We start from the raw sequence: 25,240 nt of genomic DNA on the forward strand, positions 1-25,240 counted from the left end.
AGCATCTTTTCATGTGCCTGTTGGCCATCCGGATGTCTTCTTTAGAGAAGTGTCTATTCATGTTTTCTGCCCATTTCTTCACTGGGTTATTTGTTTTTAGGGTGTGGAGTTTGGTGAGCTCTTTACAGATTTTGGATACTAGCCCTTTGTCTGATATGTCATTTGCAAAGATCTTTTCCCATTCTGTTGGTTGTCTTTTAGGTTTTTTTGGTTGTTTCCTTTGCTGTACAGAAGCTTTTTATCTTCATAAGGTCTCAGTAGTTCATTTTTGCTTTTAATTCCCTTGCCTTTGGGGATGTGTCGAGTAAGAGATTGCTACAGCTGAGGTCAGAGAGGTCTTTTCCTGCTTTCTCCTCTAGGGTTTTGATGGTTTCCTGTCTCACATTCAGGTCCTTTATCCATTTTGAGTTTATTTTTGTGAATGGTGTGAGAAAGTGGTCTAGTTTCAATCTTCTGCATGTTGCTGTCTAGTTCTCCCAGCACCATTTGTTAAAGAGACGGTCTTTTTTCCATTGGATGTTCTTTCCTGCTTTGTCAAAGATTAGTAGGTAATACGTTTGTGGATCTAGTTCTGGGGTTTCTATTCTATTCCATTGGTCTATGTGTCTGTTTTTGTGCCAATACCATGCTGTCTTGATGATTACAGCTTTGTAGTAGAGGCTAAAGTCTGGGATTGTGATGCCTCCTGCTTTGGTCTTCTTCAAAATTACTTTGACTATTCGGGGCCTTTTGTGGTTCCATATGAATTTTAGGATTGCTTGTTCTAGTTTAGAGAAGAATGCTGGTGCAATTTTGATTGGGATTGCATTGAATGTGTAGATAGCTTTGGGTAGTATTGACATTTTGACAATATTTATTCTTCCAACCCATGAGCACGGAATGTTTTTCCATTTCTTTGTATCTTCTTCAATTTCCTTCATAAGCTTTCTATAGTTTTCAGCATACAGATCTTTTACATCTTTGGTTAGATTTATCCCTAGGTATTTTATGTTTCTTGGTGCAATTGTGAATGGGATCAGTTTCTTTATTTGTCTATCTGTTGCTTCATTATTAGTGTATAAGAATGCGACTGATATCTGTATATTGATTTTGTATCCTGCAACTTTGCTGAATTCATGTATCAGGTCTAGCAGACTTCTGGTGGAGTCTATCGGATTTTCCATGCATAATATCATGTCATCTGCAAAAAGCGAAAGCTTGACATCATCTTTGCCAATTTTGATGCCTTTGATTTCCTTTTGTTGTCTGATTCCTGATGCTAGAACTTCCAACACTATATTAAACAGCAGCGGTGAGAGTGGGCATCCCTGTCGTGTTCCTGATCTCAGGGAAAAAGCTCTCAGTTTTTCCCCATTGAGGATGATGTTAGTTGTGGGCTTTTCATAAATGTCTTTTATGATCTTTAAGTATGTTCCTTCTATCCCGACTTTCTGAAGGGTTTTTATTAAGAAAGTTGCTGAATTTTGTCAAATGCCTTTTCTGCATTGATTGACAGGATCATATGGTTCTTATCTTTTCTTTTATTAATGTGATGTATCATGTTGATTGATTTGCGAATGTTCGACCAGCCCTGCATCCCAGGAATGAATCCCACTTGATCATGGTGAATACTTCTTTTTATAGGCTGTTGAATTCGATTTGCTAGTATCTTATTGAGAATTTTTGCATCCATATTCATCAGGGATATTGGCCTGAAGTTCTCTTTTTTTACTGGGTCTCTGTCTGGTTTAGGAATCAAAGTAATACTGGCTTCATAGAATGAGTCTGGAAGTTTTCCTTCCCTTTCTATTTGTTGGAGTAGCTTGAGAAGGATGGGTATTATCTCTGCTTTAAACGTCTGGTAGAACTCCCCTGGGAAGCCATCTGGTCCTGGACTCTTATTTGTTGGGAGATTTTTGATAACTGATTCAATTTCTTCGCTGATTATGGGTCTGTTCAAGCTTTCTATTTCCTCCTGATTGAGTTTTGGAAGCACGTGGGTGTTTAGGAATTTGTCCATTTCTTCCAGGTTGTCCAGTTTGTTGGCATATAATTTTTCATTGTTCCCTGATAATTGCTTGTATCTCTTAGGGATTGGTTGTAATAATTCCATTTTCATTCATGATTTTATCTATTTGGGTTATCTCACTTTTCTTTTTGAGAAGCCTGGCTGGGGGTTTGTCAATTTTGTTTATTTTTTCAAAAAACCAACTCTTGGTTTCGTTGATCTGCTCTACCGTTTTTTTAGATTCTATAGTGTTTATTTCTGCTCTGACCTTTATTATGCCTCTTCTTCTGCTGGATTTAGGCTGTCTTTGCTGTTCTGCTTCTATTTCCTTTAGGTGTGCTGTTAGATTTTGTATTTGGGATTTTTCTTGTTTCTTGAGATAGGCCTGGATTGCAATGTATTTTCCTCTCAGGACTGCCTTCACTGCATCCCAAAGTGTTTGGATTGTTGTATTTTCATTTTCGTTTGTTTCCATATATTTTTTTAATTTCTTCTCTAATTGCCTGGTTGACCCACTCATTCTTTAGTAGGGTGTTCTTTAACCTCCATCCTTTTGGAGGTTTTCCAGACTTTTTCCTGTGGTTGATTTCAAGCTTCATAGCATTGTGGTCTGAAAGTATGCATGGTATGATCTCAATTCTTGTATACTTATGAAGGGCTGTTTTGTGACCCAGGATGTGATCTATCTTGGAGAATGTTCCATGTGCACTTGAGAAGAAAGTGTATTCTGTTGCTTTGGGATGCAGAGTTCTAAATATATCTGTCAAGTCCATCTGATCCAATGTATCATTCAGGGCCCTTGTTTCTTTATTGACCGTGTGTCTAGATGATCTATCCATTTCTCTAAGGGGAGTGTTAAAGTCCCCTGCAATTACCACATTCTTATCAATAAGGTTGCTTATGTTTATGAGTAATTGTTTTATATATTGGGGGCTCCCATATTTGGCACATAGACATTTATAACTGTTAGCTTTTCCTGATGGATAGACCCTGTAATTATTATATAATACCCTTCTTCATCTCTTGTTACAGCCTTTAATTTAAAGTCTAGTTTGTCTAAGTATGGCTACTCCAGCTTTCTTTTGGCTTCCAGTAGCATGATAAATAGTTCTCAATCCCCTCACTCTAAATCTGAAGGTGTTCTCATGTCTAAAATGAGTCTCTTGTAGACAGCAAATAGATGGGTCTTGTTTTTTTATCCATTATGATACCCTATATCTTTTGGTTGGTGCATTTAGTCCATTTACATTCAGTGTTATTATAGAAAGATATGAGTTTAGAATCATTGTGATGTCTGTATGTTTTATGCTTGTAGCGATGTCTCTGGTACTTTGTCTCACAGGATCCCCCTTAGGATCTCTTGTAGGGCTGGTTTAGTGGTGACGAATTCCTTCAGTTTTTGTTTGTTTGGGAAGACCTTTATCTCTCCTTCTATTCTCAATGACAGACTTGCTGGATAAAGGATTCTCAGCTGCATATTTTTTTTCTGTTCATCACATTGAAGATCTCCTGCCATTCCTTTCTGGCCTGCCAAGTTTAAGAGAGATTGGTCACGAGTCTTATAGGTCTCCCTTTATATGTTAGGGCATGTTTATCCCTCGCTGCTTTCAGAATTTTCTCTTTATCCTTGTATTTTGCCAGTTTCACTATGATATGTCGTGCAGAAGATCGATTCAAGTTATGTCTGAAGGGAGTTCTCTGTGCCTCCTGGATTTCAATGCCTTTTTCCTTCCCAGTTCAGGGAAGTTCTCAGCTATTATTTCTTCTTTTTTTTTTAAATTTTTTTTATTTTAATTTTTTTTAAATTTTTTTTCAATATATGAAATTTATTGTCAAATTGGTTTCCATACAACACCCAGGGCTCATCCCAAAAGGTGCCCTCCTCAATACCCATCACCCACCCTCCCCACCCTCCCACCCCCCATCAACCCTCAGTTAGTTCTCAGTTTTTAAGAGTCTCTTATGCTTTGGCTCTCTCCCACTCTAACCTCTTTTTTTTTTTTTTCTTCCCCTCCCCCGTGGGTTTCTGTTAAGTTTCTCAGGATCCACATAAGAGTGAAAACATATGGTATCTGTCTTTCTCTGTATGGCTTATTTCACTTAGCATTACACTCTCCAGTTCCATCCACGTTGCTACAAAGGGCCATATTTTGTTCTTTCTCATTGCCTTATAGTACTCCATTGTGTATATAAACCACAATTTCTTTATCCATTCATCAGTTGATGGACATTTAGGCTCTTTCCACAATTTGGCTATTGTTGAGAGTGCTGCTATAAACATTGGGGTACAAGTGCCCCTATGCATCAGTACTCCTGTATCCCTTGGGTAAATCCTTAACAGTGCTATTGCTGGGTCATAGGGTAGGTCTATTTTTAATTTTCTGAGGAACCTCCACACTGTTTTCCAGAATGGCTGCACCAGTTTGCATTCCCACCAACAGTGCAAGAGGGTTCCCATTTCTCCACATCCTCGGCAGCATCTATAGTGTCCTGATTTGTTCATTTTGGCCACTCTGACTGGCGTGAGGTGATATCTGAGTGTGGTTTTGATTTGTATTTCCCTGATGAGGAGCGACGTTGAGCATCTTTTCATGTGCCTGTTGGCCATCCGGATGTCTTCTTTAGAGAAGTGTCTATTCATGTTTTCTGCCCAAGTTCTCAGCTATTATTTCTTCAAGTACACTTCAGCACCTTTCTCTCTCTCTTCCTCCTCTGGAATACCAATTACGCTTAGATTATTTCTCTTTAGTGCATCACTTAGTTCTCGAATTTTCCCTTCATACTCCTGGATTTTTTTTATCTCTCTTTTTCTCAGCTTCCTCTTTTTCCATAACTTTATCTTCTAGTGCACCTATTCTCTCCTCTGCCTCTTCAATCCAAGCCGTGGTCGTTTCCATTGTATTTTGCAGCTCGTTTATAGAATTTTTTAGCTCCTCCTGACTATTCCTTAGTCCCTTGATCTGTAGCAATAGATTCATTGCTGTCCTCTATGCTGTTTTCAAGCCCAGCGATTAATTTTATGACTATTATTCTAAATTCACTTTCTGTTATATTATTTAAATCCTTTTTGATCAATTTGTTAGCTATTGTTATTTCCTGGAGATTCTTTTGAGGGGAATTCTTCCGTTTGGTCATTTTGGATAGTCCCTGGAGTGGTGCGGACCTGCAGGGCACTTCCCCTGTACTGTCTTGAATAACTTGCGTTGGTGGGTGGGGCCGCAGTCAGACCTGATGTCTGCCCCCAGCCCACCACCGGGGCCGCAGTCAGACTGGTGTGTACCTTCTCTTCCCCTCTCCTAGGGACAGGATTCACTGTGTGGTGGTGTGGCCTGTCTGGGCTACTTGCACACTGCCAGGCTTGTGGTGCTGGGGATCTGGCGTATTAGCTGGGGTGGATGGGCAATGTGCACGGGGGCAGAGGGGCAGGCTCAGCTCGCTTCTCCTTCGGTGATCTTCTTCAGGAGGGGCCCTGTGGCAGCGGGAGGGAGTCACACCCGTCGCCGGAGGGATGGATCTGCAGAAGCACAGTGTTCGGTGTTTGCGGGGTGCAAGCAAGTTCTCTGGCAGGAACTGGTTCCCTTTGGGATTTTGGCTGGGGGATGGGCAAGGGAGATGGCGCTGGGAGCACCTTTGTTCCCCACCAAACTGAGCTGTGTCGTCCGGAGCTCAACAACTCTCCCTCCCATTGTCCTCCAGCCTTCCCGATCTCCGAGCAGAGCTATTAACTTATAACCTTATGTAACCTTAACTTATAACCTTATATAACTTATAACAGACGTTAAGTCCCGCTGGCTGTCCGAACACACTCTGTCTGGCCACTCCGCTTTTGCCAGCCAGACTCGGGGTCTCTGGTTGGCTGGTGGGCTGCCCCTCCACCCCAGCTCCCTCCCGCCAGTCCGTGTAGCGCGCACCGCCTCCCTGCCCTTCCTACCCTCTTCCGTGGGCCTCTTGTCTGCGCTTGGCTCTGGAGACTCCGTTCTGCTAGTCTTCTGGAGGTTTTCTGGGTTATTTAGGCAGGTGTAGGTGGAATCTAAGTGACCAACAGGATGCAGTGAGCCCAGGGTCCTCCTACACCGCCATCTTCCCCTGGTTCCCACCAACAATTCAAAAGAGATCCTCTTTCTCTGCATCTTTCCCAACATCTGTTGTTACCTGAGTTGTTAATGTTAGCCATTCTGACAGGTGTAAAGTGGTATCTCATTGTGGTTTTGATTTGTATTTCCCTGATGATGAATGATGTTGAGTATTTTTTCATGTGTCACTTGGCTATCTGGATGTCTTCTTTGGAGAAGTGTCTATTCATGTCTTTTGCCCATTTCTTCACTGGATTATTTGTTTTTTGGGTATTGAGTTTGATAAGTTCTTTATAGATTTTGGATACTAACCCTTTATCTGATATGTCATTTGCAAATATCTTCTCCCATTCTGTTGATTGCCTTTAATTTTGCTGATTGTTTCCTTCTGCTGTGCAGGAGCTTTTTATTTTGATTTTTGCTTTTGTTTCCCTTGCCTCTGGAGACATGTTGAGTAAGAAGTTGCTGCGGCCAAGATCAAAGAGGTTTTTGCTTGCTTTCTCCTTGAGGATTTTGATGGCTTCCCGTCTTACATTTAGGTCTTTCATCCATTATGAGTTTATTTTTGTGTATGGTGTAAGAAAGTGGTCCAGGTTCATTCTTCTGCATGTTGCTGTCCTGTTTTCCCAGCACCACTTGCTGAAGAGACTGTCTTTATTCCATTGCATATTCTTTCCCATTTTGTCAAAGATTAGTTGGCCATACGTTTGTGAGTCTATTTCTGCGTTCTCTTTTATGTTCCATTGAGTGTCTGTTCTTGTGCCAGTACCATACTGTCTTGATGATTACAGCTTTGTAGTATAGCTTGAAGTCTGGGATTGTGATGCCTCCTGGTTTGGTTTTCTTTTTCAAGATCGCTTTGGTTATTTGAGTACACAGTTTTAATTGTTACTTTCATGATTTATATTTTCTGTTTGGTAAAAACTGGGCATTTTAGATGACATATTATAGCAAATCTGGATACTGAGTTCCCCTCCCCCTTTGAAGCTTGTTGTTTGCCTGATTATTTATTTAGAAATGAAAGCTGGACAATTTTTTTTTTTGTACTGAAATATCCTTCCCTTCAGTGTGAAGTTTCTAATGTTGCTTTTCTTAGGGCATAGACTTGGCCATGCATACCGCGACCTTTGGATGATAGTTTTTTTAAAGGGGTTTCTTTGAGTATTTCTTTTTTTATTTTTTTCTTGATTATTTCTTTCTCTTGTTTCTCTGTTAAGGTATCACACAGGGATCAATAAGAAATGTGTGAAACACTGTTCAACCAGGAAAAAAGGCAGTTGTATAAACTGTGAACTATATAACAAAACTAAAGGTTTCTACCTCACCTGAGAAATTTGCTTGATAGTTCAATCATATAGAGGGAATTAGTAACCAATGAAATAACTATCTGCTAAATTCCTCTTCTTATTCATTTCATATGCTAGAATTTCTGCTTTTGTAAATAAAAAGAAACTATCCCATGTAACCAGAAAAAAAGAAAGTGAATAGAACAGCACTTAAAATGTTTCCATCAAGCATATTCCAAGCTCGACTTAGCATTATATTTTATGGATCATATTTTAATGGATGAGTTCTAAAACCTATAATATGTGGCTAATTGTCCATTTATAGTAACTGCTAGAATTTCACTAATTATAGGAGAGACTTTACAAAGACGTTTTATCACATAATAATAGCACATAGATTCAACAATCTTTAAAGATCCAAATTTAAACTCCAGAGGAAATAATAAACCTTAAATAGACTTGAAATATTTTTGTTCTTACCAGAATGACTTTGACTCTGTCTTGACTTCTCTCTTTATTATACCTCTTCCAATAGCACCTAGGAGGCCTTCTCTATCAGTGTCTATAGAAATAAACAATTCTAAAACACTTTGTAAGGTAAATGTTAACATGTGTGCTTGTGTGTCTAGTATTCCTCTAATTAGCATTTATTATAGGAGGAGAATTATAGTGAAATGTCTGGATGGCAAAAACATAATACCTTAGAATCCAGATAGCTATTAGTGGTCACGTAAGCCCCATCATACTGAAGCATAGAGATGTTTAGTGATTTGACAAAGATGGCATATCTGGATAATGACAAAATTGATGCTCAAACTGGGGCTTCATCTAGAGCTTTTCCCAGAAAATATAAAGTATTTCACAAGTTTAAATCACCCCAGAGCATTTAAGTTAATAATATAACCTTCATGTACATATTAAAAACACATTCATCTAGTGAGGCAGGACATTACTTTTTTTCCCCAGGTCAGCTTATAAACTATGGTCACTGGAGTCACAGACATTATTGTGAGGCAGAAGTTCTTGACTTGTCTAGGAATATTTTAATGCTCCCCATTTTTATTAGGTTATGTCACTTTAAATCAAGTAGGCATTAGTGATGGAAAAGAATAACAAATAACATATGGAAGGAGATAAAATGCTGTCTCAAATCTTCTTAGCATGTACACCCCCCACCTGGAGAGGAGGAAATGGGTAATTTGCAATCATGTGAACATTGACATTGCATCCCTTTCCATTTGAGTCTTCACATGATTTTTAGGTTTTTGTCCTGGATGTGGAAATACTATGTAGGTCTAATGACAGAAAAAATAAAAAGAAACTTATTTAAAATAATTTCACACTGCACAAGAAATAACTAGAATTGGTGACTCTCGGTTACCAATGGGCAAAATTTTAATTGGTTCTAATACAGCATATAACTAAAGTTGAAAACATTTTCACGATCCAGATATAGATTGGAAGTCTTGCTTTGGAGAAATGACTGAGCCTATGAATTTTAAAGTTTTCAATATCACCATGACAACAAAATACATACTGCCATTGTAACCTAAACAGAGGTAGATACCACCAGGTGGGGCATCATAACTAAAACCAAAGACAAATAGGATTGGTCAGAACAGGTTTTAAGTAATTAAGTAATGACATTTGTGAAAGTAATATGAGCTATAGATTCACATAACTGGAGAACATTAGCGGACCTATTTTAGCCTTTTGGTCTTTCTCTAACAGATGTAATTAGAATAACTGATTCACATGAACTGAGAAGGCAAGGGATTCTTATATAAACAGGGAAGCAATGAGAATAGCCCCTGAGTGCAGATTGGATTAAACAGTAGAAGCATAAAAGGTAAGTGGTGGGGAAATTTATAAGAGTTACAATTTTCCTCTTTCACAATATTGTTCCATTTCTTTAAGTCTTTTTAAAAAATCTTATGCTGCTTAGAATTTCTGGAGTTATTTTTTAAATATACATACGGTATAAAATTTGCCCATTTTAAATGTTTAATTAATGTTTTTTTTTTTTAACATTTTATTTATTTTTGAGACAGAGACAGAGCATGAACGGGGGAGGGGCAGAGAGAGAGGGAGACACAGAATCGGAAGCAGGCTCCAGGCTCTGAGCCATCAGCCCAGAGCCCAACGCGGGGCTCAAACTCACAGACCGCGAGATCGTGACCTGAGCCGAAGTTGGATGCCCAACCGACTGAGCCACCCAGGCGCCCCTAATTAATGGTTATGAATATATTCCTAGAATTGTGTAACTGTCAGTACAGTTGTAGAATCTACTTAAGATTTATATCATTAAATTCCAGTGAGAGTTAGAAATTTTCCACCATATTTTTGATACAGATTCTGTATATAACTCTAAATTCCTATTCTCTTTCTACATATAAATATAAATATAAAAATACAAATATAAATATATATAAATTCATTTATTATAAAAATGTTTCATTGTTTATAAAACTGTGCCCTATAGAGAAACTGAAAGAATAAGAGCAAGTATGTATGGATAGTATTTGCTATAGTAACCATTTTTTGTCTCAGTTTTATTTTTATTTTATTTTTTAATATAATTTATTGTCAAATTGGCCAACATACAGTATGTAAAGTGTGCTCTTGATTTTTTGGGTAGATTCCCGCAGTTCATCGCTTACATACGACACCCAGTGCTCATCCCAACAAGTGCCCCCCTCAATGACCATCTCCCATTTTCCCTTCCCCCCCATCCCCCTTCAACCCTCAGTTTGTTCTCTGTATTTAAGAATCTCTTATGGTTTGCCTCCCTCTCGCTCTATTTGTAGCTATTTTTTCCCCTTCCCTTCCCCCATGGTCTTCAGTTAATTTTCCAAAGATCCACATGAGAGAAAACGTATGATATCTTTCTCTGACTGACTCATTTCACTTAGCATAATACCTTCCAGTTCCATCCACATTGCTTCAAATGGCATGATTTCATTCTTTCTCATTGCCAAGTAGTATTCCATTATATATATAAACCACATCTTCTTTATCCATTCATCACTTGATGGACATTTAGTCTCTTTCCATAATTTGGCTATTGTTGAAAGCGCTGCTATAAACATTGGGGTACATGTGCCCCTATGCATCAGCACTCCTGTATCCTTTGGGTACATTCTTAGTAGTGCTATTGCTGGGCTTTAAGGTAGCTCTATTTTTAATTTTTTGAGGAACTTCTACACTGTTTTCCAGAGAAGCTGCACCAGTTTACACCAGTGCAAGAGGGTTCCTTTTTCTCCAAATCATCACCAGCATCTGTCATTTCCCAAGTTGTTCATTTTAGCCACCCTGACCAGTGTGAGATGGTATCTCAATGTGTGTTTTGATTTGTATTTCCCTAATGAGAAGTGACATCGAGCATTTTTTCATGTGTCTGTTGGCCATTTGGTGTCTTCTTTGGAAAAGTGTCTATTCATGTCTTCTGCCCATTTCTTCACTGGATTATTTGTTTTTTGACTGTTGAATTTGGTAAGTTCTTTATAGATTTTAGGACTAACCCTTTATCCAATATGTCATTTGCAAATATCTTTTTCCATTCCATCAATTGCCTTTTAATATTGTTGATTATTTCCTTTTTAGTGCAGAAGCTTTTTATCTTGATGAGGTCCCAATAGTTCATTTTTGCTTTTAATTCCCTTGCCTTTGGAGATGTGTTGAGTAAGAAATTGCTGTGGCTGAGGTCCAAGAGGTTGTTGCCTGCTGTCTTCTCTGGAGTTTTGATGGTTTCCTGTCTCACATTTAGGTCCTTCATCCATTTTGAGTTTATTTTTGTGTATGATGTAAGAAAGTGGTCTAGTTTCATTCTTCTGCATGTTGCTGTCCAGTTCTCCCAGCACCATTTGCTAAAGAGACTGTCTCTTTTCCATTGGATACTCTTTCCTCCTTTGTCGAAGATTAGTTGGCCATATATTTGTGGGTCCAATTCTACATTCTCTATTCTATTCCATTGGTCTATGTGTCTGTTTTTGTGCCAATACCATACTGTCTTGATGATTACAACTTTGTAGTACAGGTTAAAGTCTGGGATTGTGATGCCTCCTGCTTTGGTTTTCTTTTTCAATATTACTTTGGCTATTCGGGGTCTTTTTTGGTTCCATACAATTTTAGGGTTGTTTGTTCTAGCTTTGAGAAGAATGCTGGTGCAATTTTGATTGGGATTGCATTAAATGTGTAGATTGCTTTGGGTAGTATTGATATTTTAACAATATTTATTCTTCCAATCCATGAGCATGGAATGTTTTTCCATTTCTTTTTGCCTTCTTCAGTTTTCTTCATAAGTTTTCTGTAGTTTTCAGCATACAGATAGATCTTTTTTATATATTTAGTTAGGTTTATTCCTAGGTATTTTATGGATCTTGGTGCAATTATAAATGGGATCAGTTTCTTTATTTCTCTTTCTAATGCTTCATTATTGGTGTATAGAAATGCAACTGATTTCTGTACATTGATTTTGTACCCTATGACTTTGCTGAATTCATGTATCAGTTCTAGCAGCCTTTTTATGGAGTCTTTTGGGTTTTCCAAGTAGAGTAGCATGTCGTCTGCGAAAAGTAAAAGTTCAACTTCCTCTTTGCCAATTTTGATGTCTTTTATTTCATCTTGTTGTCTGCTTGCTGATACTAGGACTTCCAACACTATGTTGAACAACAGTGTTAAGAGTGAAAATCCCTGTTGTGTTCCTGATCTCAGGGGGAAAGCCCTCAGTTTTTCCCCATTGAGGATGATATTAGCTGTGGGCTTTTGATATATGGCTTTTATGATATTTAAGTATGTTCTTTCTATCCCAACTTTCTTGAGAGTTTTTATTAAGAAAGATGTTGTTTTTTGTCAAATGCTTTTTCTGCATCTATTGACAGTATCATATGGTTCTTATCCTTTCTTTTACTATTGTGATGTATCACACTGATTGATTTGCACATACTGAACCAGCCCTACAGCCCAGGAATGAATCCCACTTGATCATGGTGAATAATTCTTTTTATATGCTGTAGAATTCGATTTGCTAGTATCTGGTTGAGAATTTTTGCATCCATGTTGATCAGGGATATTGGTCTGTAATTCTCCTTTTTTTATGGGGTCTCTGTCTGGTTTGGGAATCAAGGTAATGCTGGCTTCATAGAATGAGTCCGGAAGTTTTCCTTCCATGTCTATTTTTTGGAACAGCTTGAGAAGAATAGGTATTAACTCTGCTTTAAATGTCTGGTAGAATTCCCCTGGGAAGCCATCTGGCCCAGGAATCTTATTTGTTGGGATATTTTTGATAACAGATTCAATTTCCTCACTAGTTATGGGTGTGTTCAAATTTTCTATTTCCTCCTGTTTGAGTTTTGGTGTGTGTAGATGTCGAGGAATTTGTCCATTTCTTCAGGTTGTCCAGTTTGTTTGCATGTAATTTTTCATAGTATTCTCTGATAATTTCTTGTATTTCTGAGGGATGGTTGTGATAAATCCATTTTCATTTGTAACTATATATTTGGGTCCCTTCTCTTTTCTTTTTGAGATATCGGGCTAGGGGTTTATCAATTTCATTTATTTTTTTTCAAAAAACCACCCCTTAGTTTCATTTATTTGTTCTGCTGTGTTTGGGGATTATATATTGTTTATACCTGGCCTGATCTTTATTATTTCCCTTCTTCTCCTGGCCTTGGGTTTTCTTTGCTGTTCTGCCTCTAGTTCCTTTAGGTGTGCTGTTAGATTCTGTATTTGGATTTTTTCTTGTTTCTTGAGATAGGCTTGTACTACAATGTATTTTCCCCTTACGACTGCCTTTGCTGCATCCCAAAGTGTTTGGACTGTTGTGTTTTTATTTTCATTTGTTTCCATATATGTTTTAATTTATTTTTAATTGCCTGGTTGACCCATTAATTCTTTAGTAAGATGTTCTTTAACCTCCATGAGTTTGGAGGTTTTCCAAACTTTTTCCTGTGGTTGATTTCAAGTTCCATAGCATTGTGATTTGAAAGTGTGCACAGTATGATCTCAATTATTTTGTATTTACTGAGGGCTATTTTGTGAACCAGTATGTGATCTATCTTGGAGACTATTCCATGAGCACTCAAGAAGAATGTATATCTGCTGCCTTTGGATGAAAAGTTCTGAATATCTGTCAAGTCCATCTGGTCCAGTGTATCATTCAGGGCCATTATTTATTGATTTTCTGTCTGGAGGATCTGTCCATTGTTATAAGTGGAGTATTAAAGTTCCCTGCAATTACCACATTCTTACCAATAAGATTGCTTATGTTTGTGATTATTTTATATATTTTGATGTTTCCAAATTCAATGCAGAAACATTTATAGCTGTTAGTTCTTCTTGGTGGATAGAGCCCATAATTATTATATAATGCCCTTCTTCATCCCTTGTTACAGTCTTTAGTTTAAAATCTAGTTTGTCTGATATAAGTATGACTACTCCAGCTTTCTTTTGGATTTCAGTAGCATGATAAATCGTTCTTCATCACCTCACTTTGAATCTGAAAGTGTCCTCAGGTCTAAAATGGGTCTCTTGTAGGCAGCAAATAGATAGGTCTTATCTTTTTATCCATTCTGATACCCTATGTCTTTTGATTGGAGCATTTAGTCCATTTACATTCAGTGTTATTATTGGAAGATATGGATTTAGAATCATTGTGTTCTTTAGGTTTCATGCTTATAGTGATGTCTCTGTTCCTTTGTGATCTTTGCAACATTCTACTCACAGAGTCCCCCTTTGGATCTCTTGTAGGGCTGGTTTAGTGGTGATGAATTCCTTCAGTTTTTGTTTTTCTAGGAAAAACTTTATCTCTCCTTCTATTCTGAATGACAAGCTTGCCGGATAAAGGATTCTTGGTTGCATATTTTTCCTATTCACCACATTGAAAATTTCCTGACACTCCTTTCTGGCCTGCCAAGTTTCAGTAGATGGGTCTGCTACTACCCTTAAGTGTCTACCTTTGTATGTTAAGTCCTGTTTATCCCCTAGCTGCTTCAAAATTCTCTTTTTATCCTTCTGCCAGTTTCACAATGATATGCCACGCAGAAGATCAAATCAAGTTACATCTGAAGGGAGTTCCCTGTGCCTCTTGGATTTCAATATCTGTTACCTTCCCCAGATTGGGGAAGTTCTCAGCTATGGTTTGTTCAAGTACACCTTCAACCCCTTTCTTTCTCCCTTCTTCTTCTGGAACTCCTATGATATGGATTTTATTCTGTTTCATTGAATCACTTAGTTCTCTAATTCTCCCCTTGTGGTCTAGAATTTTTTATCTTTTTCTCACCCTCATCTTTTTCCATAATTTTATCTTCTATTTCACTTAATCTCCCATCTGCCTCTACAGTTCTTGCTGTCACTGCTTCTACTTTATTTTGCACCTCATTGACAGAATTTTTTAATTCATCATGACTATTTCTTAGTTCCTTGATCTCTGCAGCAATAGATTCTCTGCTTTCTTCTATTCTCTTTTCAAGCCCAGGGATTAATCTTATGATTATTATTCTAAATTCTTGTTCAGTTATATTGTTTATATCTGCTTTGATCAATTCCTTAGCTTTCATTTCTTTCTGGAATTTCTTTTGAGGAGAATTCCTCTATTTCATCATTTTGGCTAGTTTTCTGTCCCTTATGTGTTTTAAAAGCTTGTTATGTGCCCTACACCTGGGAACACTAGTATATTAAAGAGGGGTCATACACTGTCCAAGGCTTGTCCCTTCAGGAGGTGTTTTTTGGAGTGTGTTACTTGATCTCTGTTGTGACTCTGGCTGCTTTATTTCCGTACTTGTAGTAATGTTTTGGACCTTCCACAAAGTGTGCTTTGAGTTGTTCATTGAAGTAGTCCTGGGATAGCAAACAAACAAACAAGCAAACAGAAAAAACAAAACAAAACAAAACACTGGCTACAGCAAAACAACAGGGTTGGAGTGGCGTTGATGGAAGAGGCCTTATACTATACAAAGAGAGAAATGACAGGGGCAGGGAAAAAGAAAAGAAAATTGACAAGGCAGAGAAACTCTATGGCTTAATCCAGAGATAGAGCAGGGAAAATAAAGAAGGAGATATAGAATAGGTATAAAGAGAACAGATTAAATATGTCTGCTTAAACAAACCAACAACCAGAACAACTAGACAAGGAAAGAAAGAGAGAAAAATACACACACACACACACACACACACACACACACACACACACACAATATGAATTGTCCAAGAATTAAATCAGAAATGCAAAACCCCTGGGTGCCTTGTAACCGGTGGCAGCACTGGTCTGGTAGAGGGGCTGTTTTGTTGGTCACCGTCAATCCCGCTCTCATAAATACAGTTACCAGGCACAGAAGGGCGTGGTTTGGTATAGGTAGGGACCCCCTCCACTGTAGGTCTGCTGTCAGTTCCCTGAAGCTCCACCTTGTTGGTGACGGGGAGAAAAATGGCAACACCCTGGTCTCTCCTCCACAGACCAGGTGTCCCAAACCACTGTTTTCAGACTGTCCTCACAGTGCCGCAGATGGGAACAAGGCAGTTTGTCCAGCTCCACCAACTCCTACACCTCCCTGGTGCTTGGCTGTGATTTAAACCACAATGTCTTAATGGATCCCACTCCATGCGCCCTGGTTCAGGGGAAAGCTGCTGCATGCTGCCCCACTTGAGGCGGTTTGTCCCACTTCACCAACTCCTACACCTTACTGGCACTTGCCTGGACTTAAACCCTGATGTCTTAAAGGGTCCCCTTCCGAGTGCCCCAGTTTTGGGGAAGTGCTGCTCCACGCCACCGGTATATGGCCTCTGGCTGGAAGGCGCAGGCAGTCTTTGTCCTTTGAATGGTTATATACCTTCTTGCCACATCACTCCAGGGAGGGGATTGCTTTCTTCCACTGCAGACTGTGCCTGTGAACTAGTTATTAAGCCTGGGGCTGGCTCCCCTCCTCCCCAGGTGGGTGAACAGGGCAGCCAGCCCCAGTCGGGAGAAAGCCCTGAAATTAGAGATTGGATCTTTCTCCTTTCTGCTCCGTGGTTTTGTTCTTGTCCAGATACAGTCCTACACTTTCTCCAATCCTTGCCTACACAGCCCATTTTATCTCCCCCAGTTCGCCATCACACACCTATGGCCCGTCCAGATTGTCCCTGTGGGTCCCTAGAGATGTCTTTGTCACTCTGTAACCCAGACTCTTGGAATTCAAAGTCCTTTGGCCTCAACACTGCTGTGTTTGAGGGAGGAAGGAACTTTGGGTTCCCCTACTTCTCCATGTTGGATCTTAACCATTTTGCTTATAAACATCTAGTTCTCTTTAAGCCATTGTTTCAAATTATATTCTCTGCTCTAATTTCTCAGCTCTTATTGTAGTATTTAAGTACTTTAGTTTTGCTCATTCTTTCTTCTTTTTTTTTTTAACCTTTTTTAATGTTTCTTTATTTTTGAGAGGCAGAGCATGAGCAGGGGAGGGGAAGAGAGAGAGAGGGAGACACAGAATCTGAAGCAGACTCCAGGCTCTGAGCTGTCAGCATAGAGCTGGATGCAGGGCTTGAACTCACAAACCATGAGATCACGATCTGAGCCAAAAGTAGGATGCTTAACCACCTGAGCCACTCCACTCATTTTCTTCTGACAGCATAAATTTACTGAGCAGTTCTAGTGAATTTTAATATTTCAGTTACTGTATTTCCATGCTTTCTTTTTTAAAATAATATCCTTCCCTTCACAGTTATTAGCAAAAGACAAAGCCTTTGGACATGTGGACACAGTCACCTTTAGATGACAGTGTTTTTTAACAGGCATATATATATATATATATATGAAAAATACAGTCAAATATCTGTATATATTGCATATGTACATGCATATATATGCATGCATGGCATATGCAGGCAATGGCAGTATGTTCATCGCTGTTAATGAGTAAAGGCAGTAGTATAATCTCCAAACTATATAACACAGCCAATGTACTCTGTTATAGTTGATATACCATAAATATGCCATCAAATAGAAGGAAATGGTAACTAATGAATTAACTATTCTAAATTCTGTTGCTATTATATTCATGAAGTATAGAAAATTAATAGTATGTGATTGGACACACTTTCACCAACCATATTTTAAGGACACTATAGCATTTTATTTTATGGTCTAATTTCTAAATGGATGATTTCTAAAACTCCTAATATCTAGCTAAATTTTTATTTCTAGTAAACACCAGAGTATAATGAATTATGAGAATATTTATGAAGATTTTATCTGTATAGTAATAACATATAGCTACTATTTTCATATAGACCCAGTCTTCATTAAACTCCGAAGAAGTTCATTTAAAACCAGAAATATAGACTTGCAAAACTCTTGTTCTTACCAGGGAGACTCTTTGATTGTATCTTCTTTTCCTTCACCAATATACTTCTTTCAATGGCATCCTTCAAGTGTTCTATATCAGTTTCTATACAAATAAGAACATCAAAACACTTCATAAGGTAACTCTACTAAGGTAGAACTATCTACTTGTTATTAAATAATAAGAATTATAATAAAATATTTGTATTGCTTAATCAGCAAACTTTATTATTGGAAGGTATATTAGCAATCATTAAGTCTCCATATATTGTGTATCTAGATAATGACAAAATTGACACACAAACTTACATATCATAATCTTTTAACCAGTGCCCTTTCCATACAATACTATGTCTTTGGTTAAAATAAAATATACTGGAGAGTGTATGATAATAATATAACTTTAAAGTTTATACTAAAATCATCTTCATATTGTAGGGGTATATCTAGTGATGTGGAACATAACATTTTTTTCCTCACAGGTTACATTACAAACCATGGCCTCCATTGTCAGAGAAAATTAGCAGGGAGCAGAAAATCTTTGACTTACCTAAGAATATTTTATGCCCCTTTCATATTATTTAATTGTAAAAAAACAAGTAGGCATCTGTAGTGGAAAAGAATAACAAGATATTTTGTATATTAAAGGGAAAAAAGTGGTTTCCCAGGTCTCGTTAGCATGAAGACATTGTTACTGGGGAGGAGGACATGGTTAAATTTGCAGGAATGCCAGGATTGAGACTTGGTCTCTTTTCATTCGAGTGTTTATGTGATTTGAAATTTTTGCTTGATTTAAAAACTACAACTAGATCCAATTACAGGAAAAATATATGAACATGGCTAAAGGACAGTTTATACTGAAAAAGGAATACTTAAGAATCATCAAGTAAGGTCAGCTACAGGGTCTAAAGTTTTGTGAAGTTGTTTCTAACAGCATGCACCTAGATTTGGAAACCTGTCATGAGCTAGTCATCCAGATGGAAGTGTTTCTTTGGAAAAATGGCTGAGTCAATAAATAGTTAATGTTGCACTGTGACTTTGGCAATCCAAATATAGCAACACTGCAATCTGTATAAAGGTGGTGACCTGCTACAGCATTACAAAAATGAAATGTGTCGGATTTGGTAGAACTAGTTTTCAATAATTAAGTAACAACCAGTTGAGAATGTAATAAGATCTATGGCAAAAATAAATAAATAAAACATGGGCGAATATTAACAGATGCATTTTAACTTCTCTGGATCTTTCTCCAACTGGTATATATAAGAAAGATTTCCTCAGGGGCGCCTGGGTGGCGCAGTCGGTTAAGCGTCCGACTTCAGCCAGGTCACGATCTCGCGGTCCGTGAGTTCGAGCCCCGCGTCAGGCTCTGGGCTGATGGCTCGGAGCCTGGAGCCTGTTTCCGATTCTGTGTCTCCCTCTCTCTCTGCCCCTCCCCCGTTCATGCTCTGTCTCTCTCTGTCCCAAAAATAAATAAAAAAAAAAAAAAAAAAAAAACGTTGAAAAAAAAGAAAGATTTCCTCATTTGAATTGAGGAAGCAAAGGATCCTAAAATAAACAAAAGACAATGTGAATAGTATTTGAGAAAAGATCAGGTTAACTATTAGGAATTAAAAGTTATGTGCTGGAGAAATAACCTAGAGTCACATTTTTTTCATTTTTGTATCTTTCCACTTCCCAAATTATTTTTTTTAATCCTATTGTGCTTGGAGTTCACTGAGCTGTTTTTAAAAACGATGTAACAGAGTATAGATCTTTTACCTTTTTGGTTAGGTGTATTCCTAGATATCTTATGGTTTTGGTACAATTGTAAATGGGATCTATTCCTTGGTTTCTGTTTCTGCTGCTTCATTACTGGTGTATGGAAATGCAACACATTTCGGTACATTAATTTTGTATCCTGTGACTTTACTGAATTTATGTATCAGTTCTAGCAAGTTTTTGGTGGAATCTTTTGGGTTTTCTACATAGAGTATCATACAATCTGCAAATAGTTCAAGTTAGACTTCTTTGCCAATTTGGAGGACGTTTATTTCTTCTTGTTATCTGATTGTTGAGGTGAGGACTTATAGTACTATATTAAATAATGGTAGTGAGAGTGGACATCCCTGTCTAGTTCCTGACCATAGAAAAAAAGCTCTCAGTTTTTCCCCATTGAGGATGATATTAGCTGTGGGTCTTTTGTATATGGCCTTTATAATGTTGAGGTATGTTCCCTCTATTCCTACTTTTTGAGGTTTTTCATGAAGAATGGATGCTGTACAGGGGCGTCTGGGTGGCTCATTCAGTTAAACATCTGACTTCAGCCCAGGTCATGATATCATAGTTCCTGGGTTCAAGTCTCGTGTTGGGCTCTCTGCTGACAGCTCAAAGCCTGGATCCCACTTTGGATTCTCTGTCTCTGTGTCTCTCTGCACCTCTCCTACTCTCTCTCTCCCTCTCTCTCTCTCTCTCTCAAAAAAGCGAATAAACATTAAAAAATGTTTAAAAAAGGAATGGATGCTTACATATGATTCTTTCCCTTTCTTTTATTAAAAGATCTGTAACCTGAAAACTATAAAACACTGATGAAATAAATTGAAGGTAACACAAAGAAATGGAAAAACATTCCATGCTCATAGATTGGAAGAACAAACATTATTAAAATGTCTATACTACCCAAAGCAATCTATACATTTAATGCAATCTCTATCAAAATACCACAAGCATTTTTCACAGAACTAGAGCAAACAATCATAAAATTTATATGGAACCACAAAAGACCCCAAATAAGCCAAAGCAACCTTGAAAAAGAAAAGCAAAGCTGGAGGCATCACAATTCCAGGCTTCAAGCTATATTACAAAGCTGTAGTGATCAAGGCAGTATGGTATTGGCACAAAAACAGACATATAGATCAATGGAACAGAAAACCCAGAAATGAACCCACAACTATAAGGCTGACAAATCTTCAACTAAGAGGGAATAAATACACAATGGGAATAAGACAGTTTCTTCAACAATGGTATTGGGAAAACTGAACAGTGACATGCAGGAGAATGAAACTGGACCACTTTCTTATACCATACACAAAAATAAATTCAAAATGGATGAAAGTCCTAAATGTGAGATGAGAAACCATCAAAATCCTACAGGAGAACACAGGCAGTAACCTGTTTGACTAGCAACTTCTTACTAGATACATCTCCTGAGACAAGGGAAACAAAAGCTAAAATAAACTATCAGGACTTCATCAAGAGAAAAAGTTTCTGCACAGTGAAGGAAAAAATCAACAAAACTAAAAATCAGCCTATGGAATGGGAATCGATATTTGCAAATGATATGTCTGACAAAGGGTTAGTATCCAAAAATATGTAAGGAACCTAGAAAACTCAACACCCAAAAAGCAAATAACCCAGTTGAAAAATGGGCAGAAAACATGAATAGTCATTTTTCCAAAGAAGACATCGAGATGGCTGACACATGAAAAGATGCTCAACATCACGCATCATCAGAGAATTAGAAATCAAAACTTTAATGAGATATTCTGACATCTGTCAGAATGGTTAAAATTAATAACACAGGAAACAACAAATGTGGGTGACAATGTGGAAAAAGGGGAACCGTCTTACAGTGTTGTTGGGAATGCAAACTGGTGCAGTCACTCTGGAAAACAGTATGGAGGTTCCTCAAAGAGTCAAAATAGAACTACCCTATATTTATGTATGTATATGTGTGTGTGTGTGTATATATATATATATAATTTCATATATATTACATATATATATAAAGTCTTGTGAGTTGTAATATATATACATATATTATATACATATTTCACCTCTTCTTTATCCATCCATAAGTTGATAGACATTAGACTATTTTCATTTATTGTAGGTAATGTTGCTATAAACATCAGAGTACGTGTATCCCTTCAAATTAGTATTTTTGTATCCTTTCAAAAAAATTTTTAGTAGTTTTTTCTCTAGAGCAATTTAGGGTTTCAGAGAAGTTACACAGAAAGTACAGAGTTCCCAAATACTTCTTTCCCCTAACACACAATTTCCCGTTATTAACATCCTATTTTAGATAATATATTTGTTGCAGTTGATGAACCAATGTTGATGAGTTACTAATAATATTCATAGTTTATGTTAGTGACTCCTTTTGTTGTACAATTCTACAGATATTGACAAATATATAGTATCATGTGTCCACCACTATATTATTGTACAAAATAGTTTCAACACCCTGAAAATTCCTTGTGCTCCAACTCTTCATTACTCCTCAATCTGAACCCCTGGCTACTTCTGAAATTTTGACTATCTGTATAGTTTTGCCTTTCTCAGAGTGGTATATAGTTGAAATAATATAGCTTTTCCAAGCTGGCTTCTGTCATTTAGTAATGTGTGCTTAAGTTCCTGCCATGTCTTTCTGTAGCTTGATAACCCAATTCTTTTTATTGTTGAATAATATACCATTATATAAATGTACCACAGGTTGTTAATCCATTAACCTATTGGAAAACATCTTTGTTGCTTCCAAAATGGGGCAATTATAGGTAAACCTGCTATAAATATTCATGTGCAGGTTATTGCCTGGATATAAGGTTTCATTAGGGTAAACACTTGGGAGCATAATTACTGGATTGTATGGTAAGATAATGTTGACTTTTATAAAAATGTCAAACTGTCTTCCAAAGTGGGTACAGCATTTTGCATCTTCAAAAACAATAAATGAGAGTTCATGCATTCCATATACTTTACTACATTTTGTGTTGTCAGTTTTTGGTTTAACCATTCTCATAGGTGTATCTCATTAGGTATTTCATTGTTTTTATTTGCAATTTCCTAATGACATTTGATGATTTCATTATGCTTACTTGTCATCTTCTATCTTCTTTGAAGAGATGGATGTTCAGATATTTTAAGTTTTAAAATAGCATTGTTTTTTTTAATGTTTGATTATTTTTATATATTTCAAACACAAATACTTTATATGAGATACGTGTTTGGCAAATATTTTCTATCAATATATAGTATGTCTTTTAATTCTCTTAAAAATGTCATTCACAAAATGTAAGTATTAATTTTAAAGAAGTCCAAACTCATCACAATTTTTCTGCTTCTCTTTTTCTAGTTTCCTAAGGGGGAGGAGAGATTATTGATTTTTTACTTTCTTATTTTCTAATATATTAACTCAACGCTATAAATTTCCTTCTAAGCACTCCTTTCACTGTTTTATCACACACATTTTGATAAGCAATATTGTAATTTTCACTTAGTTCAAATTTTTTAAACTTATTTTGACACTTCTTCTTTGAACATGCACTTTAGAGGTATATTGTTTCATCTTCAAATATTTTGAGATTTTCCATCTACATGTGTCACTGATTTCTCATTTAATTTCACTATGGGCTGAGAGCATGATTTGTGTGATTTCTATTTTAGACAAATTTTTAACACACTATTTCTATCTTAAAATGTGGTCCATCTTTGTGAATATAGCTTGTGAGTTTGAAAGCAATGCGTATTCTGCTATTGTGGATGGGGTATTCAGATAGATATCGATTAGATGCAGTTGATTGATGGTGTTGTTGAGTTCACCTATGTTATTATTGATTTTTTTGCCTGCTGGTTATAGTCATTTCTGATAGAAGGGTGAAGTCTGCAAGTATAATAACGGATGTGTTTGTTTCTCCTTATAGTTTTATCTATAGTCCAGTTTTTGCCTATGTATTTTGGCACATATGAGTTAAGGCATACACACATTAAGGAATATTATATATTCTTGGAGAATTTGTTCTTTTATTATTACTTAACACTTCTATTTATCCCTGGTAATTTTTCTTTCCTTGAACTCTTTTTCTTTTTTTAAGTCTGCTTTTTCTGATCCTAATACAGCTATTCATGCATATTTTTCTCCATGCCTTTATGACATATCCATTTTTTCCACCTTAATTGAAGTGTAATTAACAAATAAAATTATAATATATTTAAAGTGCACAGCACAACGATTTGATATTTGTACACATTGTAAAATTGTTGTCACAATCAAGTTAACACATCCATGACTTCACATAGTGAATTTCCCTTCCTTCCTCCCCTCCCCTCCTCTTTTTCTTTCTTTCTTTTCTTTCTTTCTTTCTTCTTTCTTTCTTTCTCTCTTTCTTTCTTTCTTTCTTTCTTTCTTTTCTTCTCCCTCTGTCCCTCCTTCCCTCCCTTCCTTTTTAGTGAGAGTGTTTATCAAATATCACATAAGCAATAGAGTATTATTAGATATAATCCTCAGAATTTACTTACCTAATAACTAAAAGTTTGAACCCTTTGACCAATCACTCTCCAGGTTTATCCTCATGTTTTCAAGAGGCAGTATTTCCTTCATTTTTATGGCAAAATTATATATATATATATATATATATATATATATGTATGCATATATATGTTAGATATATATGTATATACATACATGTTTGTGTACACATACACATAGATATCTACATATATATTCATTATTCGTTATCTATTATCCATCAGTCGTCAATGGATGGTGAGTAGTTAGGTTATTTCCATCTTGGCTAATGTAAATAATGCCACTATAAATATGGGTGTACAAATGTTCCTTTGAGATAATGATTTCCTTTTCTTTAGATATAAATCCAGGTGTGTGACTGCTAAACCATATGGTAGTTCTATTTTTAATTTTTTTAAAACCTCCATATATTTATTAAATAATAATAAAATATTAAAGAAAAAAGAAAAATAAAATAAAATAAAAATAATAAATAAAATAAATAATAAAAATAAAAATAAAAAATTTATTATTATTTAATAAATAAACATTAAAAGAAAAAGAAACTAATATTTTCCATAATAGCTGCACAAATTTATATTATAATCAACAGTGTACAAGAGTTATATTTTCTTCACATTCTCACCAATACTTGTTATCCCATGTCTTCTGATCATAGCCATTCCAAAAAGTGTGAGCTGATACTTCATTGTGGTTTTGATTTGCATTTCCCTGATGATTAATGATGTTGAGCATATTTTCATGTGTCTCTTGGGCATCTATATGTCTTCTTTGGAAAAATATCTGTTCAGATACTTAAGTTATTGTGATTGTGAATGAATTATTGGTGATTTTTCCATTGAGTTGTAGAAGTTCATTATATATTTTGGATATTAACCTCTTATCAGATATGTAGTTTACAAATACTTTCTCCTGTTCTGTAGATTGCCTCTTCATTTTGTGATTGTTTCTTTTGCTATACAAAAGTGTTTTAGTTTGATGTAGTCCTACTTTTTTCTTTTGTGCTTGTGCTTTTGATGTCAAATCCAAAATTATTGCTTAGAGCAACATCAAGATATCCCCCTGTGTTTTCTTCTATGAGTATTATTGTTTTAGGATTTAAGTCTTTAATCCATTTGAATTGATTTTGTGTATTATGAAAATAGGTGATCATTCTTTTGCATAAAGTTACCCAGTTTTCCCAACAGCATTGAATAAACTATGCTTTTCCCATTGTATATTTTTGGTATCTGTCAAAAAATCAGTTGACCATATGTAAGTGGGTTTATTTCTGTGCTCTGTATTCTGTTCCAT

General features: G+C 36.6%; 1 protein-coding gene across 1 annotated transcript in view; it reads right to left on the bottom strand.

Annotated features, from left to right (window-relative positions):
- The window catches only part of LOC109276309 (coiled-coil domain-containing protein 7-like), an 81,504-nt gene that overhangs the window by 24,062 nt on the left and 32,202 nt on the right, over positions 1-25,240 (bottom strand). The window contains exon 3 of the mRNA XM_053895745.1: positions 17,684-17,767. Coding sequence (XP_053751720.1) covers positions 17,684-17,767 — 84 coding nt within the window. The remainder of the gene's footprint in view (positions 1-17,683; positions 17,768-25,240) is intronic.

This window comes from Panthera pardus, unplaced genomic scaffold (assembly GCF_024362965.1).
Source record: "Panthera pardus isolate Hobbes unplaced genomic scaffold, ASM2436296v1 HiC_scaffold_6, whole genome shotgun sequence".
Taxonomy (NCBI): domain Eukaryota; kingdom Metazoa; phylum Chordata; class Mammalia; order Carnivora; family Felidae; genus Panthera; species Panthera pardus.